This window comes from Microtus ochrogaster, unplaced genomic scaffold, assembly GCF_000317375.1.
Source record: "Microtus ochrogaster isolate Prairie Vole_2 unplaced genomic scaffold, MicOch1.0 UNK106, whole genome shotgun sequence".
NCBI classification, from domain to species: Eukaryota; Metazoa; Chordata; class Mammalia; order Rodentia; family Cricetidae; genus Microtus; species Microtus ochrogaster.
This window is the reverse complement of record NW_004949204.1, coordinates 711348-715144: the sequence shown is the minus strand read 5'-3', so window position 1 is coordinate 715144 and position 3797 is coordinate 711348. Positions and strand designations below refer to the sequence as shown.

At 51.0% G+C, this 3797-nt stretch overlaps 1 protein-coding gene across 2 annotated transcripts in view; it reads right to left on the bottom strand.

Moving 5' to 3' along the window:
• Positions 1-262: 262 nt before the first annotated feature.
• Tcf23 (transcription factor 23) overlaps positions 263-3797 on the bottom strand; it is a 7723-nt gene continuing 4188 nt past the window's right edge. Inside the window, exons 3-4 of one of the 2 annotated variants that reach the window (XM_026778123.1) lie at positions 3228-3443; positions 263-1357 (exon numbers count right to left, since the gene is read on the bottom strand). In XM_026778123.1, coding sequence (XP_026633924.1) covers positions 3267-3443 — 177 coding nt within the window. In that variant the 3' untranslated portion in view covers positions 263-1357; positions 3228-3266. Of the gene's footprint in view, positions 3444-3797 lie in introns of both variants that reach the window. The other variant, XM_005371353.2, reaches the window with a different exon arrangement.

The window sequence follows — 3797 nt, the reverse complement described above, 5'->3', positions numbered from 1 at the left end:
AGCCTGTCCACAAGTCCATCACTACCCTACAGTCTAATTTTTGTTTTATTTTTGTTTTTCAAGACAAGGTTTCTCTGCATAGCCTTGGCCATTCTGAAACTTGTGCTCTAGACCAAGCTGGCCTTGAATTCATAGATCTGCCTGCCTCTGCCCTCCAAGTGTTGGGATTAAGGACCTGCATCTCTACTGCTGCCTGACTCAGTAGTCTAATTTTGTTTTTGAGACAGGATCTCACTGGCTGGCTTCACTGATCTCCAACTCACAGAGATCGGCCTGTATCTACCTCCCAAGTGCTAGGATTAAAGGTGTGTGCCACCTTGCCAGGTTTATCAATAGTCTATTTTGAATCTATAAAGGGACTAAGCCATTCAGTTGGTAAAAGTTCTCACAGATAAAGCCAGAGGTACTCCTTACTAACCCTCAGGCATCTCTCAATCCAGTCAAACTAACAGTCAAGAGTTCCTATCATTCATTCCCAGTTTGGTGAACTCCACGGCCACCGTCATCCTTAACTGTGCCCTTCCAAAGCTCCATCGGAGCCTCAGCCATGGGCTCTTGGAGCACATCCAGCTGGGTGGAGGGAGGCAACAGCGAGGTCTTCCTTCCCACTCTGCCTGCACCTCACCCTGAGAAGGACTGGAAGAAAGCAGAATGGACTAGGTTTACTGGGTGCAGCCATGCAACTGACTCCTGGACCAGGGAATCTTCACACCGCATGTCACCTTCAATTAGGCATATTCTTCCCTGCGCATGCTTGGTCCTAGGGAATTGCTGTTGATGGAGACAGATTTCAGCTCCTTCTACGGCCTCTAACTGCCCTTATCTGCCATGTCCCCAGCACTGGAGAGCATATGTCTCCCAGTCAGCAGGTGCTTTTCTTCCTCTGCTGTGGGAACAAAGGGGCTCATTCCTGCTTCTGCTTGGCTTACAGACTCCAGTCCCCAGAGCGCTATTTCCCAAGGGCAGTATTGGCTCCTTAGAGAGGGTGGAGCCCCGGTCGTGCCCTGGGTCTTCCTCTGGCTTTGGCTCCTTTCCCCACTGCCAGCCCCCCTGGCTCCCAGGGTGACTGGACCAGATGACTGTCTTAGTCACCAAGAAAACCGTATTCCCTGGAAGCAGCCTTAGAAACATATCCTAGTTGGGCAGAGAGGTAAAGGCCTGTGAGCCCATCATCCCTGCTGAGGCAGAAGAATTTCAAGTTCAAAGCCAGCCTGGGCTACACAGTGAACTATGTAAAAAACAAAACAAATAAAAACCAAAAGTATCTCCTCTTTGATGGGCTTGTTCTTCTTAACCCAATCTTCTACCATCTTCATCCTCTTGTCTTCTCCACCAGGGTGCTGGTAAGTCTTCAGTCCTGAGGGAGTTGTCAAAATGAGGCAAAAGCTTGAGTCTGGGCAGGGTGGACACTCCAGGCTCTAAATCTAACTCTACCCGATCACTGGGAGATGTTCTAGGCTGTGAGGGGACTTCCAGTACATACCCAAAACCAGTCCCTTGCCTTCCCAGAGACCAATTTTATGTCACCGACTGGGAGGAAATCATAGACACATCTTTTTACCACCCTCCAACAACTCAACCAGGGAGATGCTGTATTTGGTTTTAAAAATAGAACCCCCCAGGCTGGACTTTTATGGTCTTGTGAAGAATACTGCTTTTGCCCTCCCACACCTGGTCACTGCCCCTGCCTGGCCCCGTCCAGCTGCCCGCATCAGCTCTGGACAAGTTCTCAGGGTCTCTTAGCAGAAATGCGGGACTGGGCAGATTTATGCGTTTGGCCTTGGCTAAGGTCTTCTGCGATGGCTCCCAGCCATAGCCCAGCTGCTCTCCCACAGCCCATGCAGCTCTGGCTGGGACGTTCTGTGTCTTCTAGCTACACCCCAGCTTGCTGAGTCACCCCCTCAACCCCCTTTCCCCGAATGCCCTGTTCAGCCCTGGAGGAGCAGACCCATCCCTTCCAGCCTGCCTAAGCCTCACTCGGCTCACGATCATCCTGTTAGGACTCTAGTTGGCCTTGGTTACTAAAATTTGACAGGAAGGCTGTTCTTCTGTGTCTAGGCTTCAGGAGCCTTTCTGAAACTCTACCTGACTTGGAAGGCTTGTTGCATTGCGTGCTTTGTCCTCCAATTATTTCTTCAGGGTCAAGGACTAGTGTCACTAAAGCTATAGCAAAATATTGGCACTCTGTCCCACGACTTGGAGCAGGCCTGGGATGTCAATGTCTGTGGGGAGAAGTTGGCCTTGGGAGCTGATTTCTAGAACTGTATAGATTATACCCAAACCAACAAAGCCCCAGTTAGTGATGGCACAGAGGACATGCTTGTCTTGTATTTTCTTGAGGCGAGGTTTCTAATATAACAGAAATGAAGACCATAGTTGTCACCCCCCCCCCCAAAAGATACACATGCCTCTTCTTAGTCTCTTCCAGGAGACAGCTGAGTGCATGGTGCCGACCTTTTGGAGGCAGGGCTGTGATTGGCTGCCTCATTGAGTGAAAGTAGAGATGCCTTTGGGATAAAACCATCTCTGCCTAGACAGCTGGGAGTTCCCCTGGAATGTAAGCCGTGTAAATGTGGTGGCTTCATCTCTAGACAGAGCCCATGCTAAGAAAGTGTGAAAGGGTGCAGGGCCCTGGTGGGGGAATGTGGTGATGGGGGGCAGCTGGAGAGACCATATCCAGGGACAAGAACCCTAAACTTTTCGCTTCCTCTTTGATGTTAGATAAATATCTGGTAGGGCAATTTTAAAAAAATCACACTTCATTCTTCAGTTTCCTCTCTGGCTTTGTGACCTTGTGACTTAGAGGTCACACGTACTGCTACCAAAAGCCCTTCCTGTTCCCTGTCCGGCCAAGAGCACCTGGGGCTAATGCCACCCTAGCCTCCTCCCCCTGAGCCTGCAGAGTCATTTCTGTTTTCTCGCCGTGGGAAGAAGCCTAGGGAAGTAAGGGGAGGATGATTCCCTAACTTGACTTTAAACCACGTCAAACACTTCGCTCTTTCACTTCCTGCCACTACCCTAGAAGTGCCAGGAATGTCCCCTCCTTGGAGCCAAAGGTGAAGATCTTCATCCTGGGTCCCCTCACAACCCTCCACCATTGACGTCACCATTGCTTCTTCTGCCTGCCGGAAGCCGAGCCTGAACTTGAAAGTTGAGCCTGAGTCAATTCCAAAGGCTGAGAGTCAGGGGGAAAGACAGGGAGAGCTGTAGAAAATCCGGGTCCTTACGTGAGAGTCACAGTCTAAGAGAAGAGGATGAGGAGCTGGTCATTTGTTACCAAGAGCTGGAGATACTGGATCGGCGACAAGAACATCTGTGGCTACAGAGACTTGGGACCCCACCTCTTCGTCCCTGGTTCTCTGGCTGGCAGCGGTGGCTGTGGTGGAATTGAGGCTGGAGCATCCTAAGCCTCCTGCGTAAAGACGAGATCGCATGGGCCACTTCTGAGAAGACAGAAGACGGGGAATGATTAACACAGCTACTGTGTGGTCCTGAATAGCCTGGAACCATTAAGACCTTAAGTCTGGCATCCTCTGACATGTCCTCTGGATGTCACAGCTTTAGAGGGTCTCCCTGCTGCCTGTCAGCGGCACAGGAGCCCACTGAGGGCAGTAAGGACCTCAAGAAGAGCAAGACTTGGTTGGAGGAAGGTAGACAGGTGCCCTGGGCAGAGCAGTGCCAGAGGTAGAAGAGGGTGAGGATGGGGCTCTTCGGCTCACACCCTGCAAGGATTTCAAGGCCTTCCTGTCAGGAATAAGGGTGGTTTAAGAAAATGCAAGCCGGGCGGTGGTGGCGCA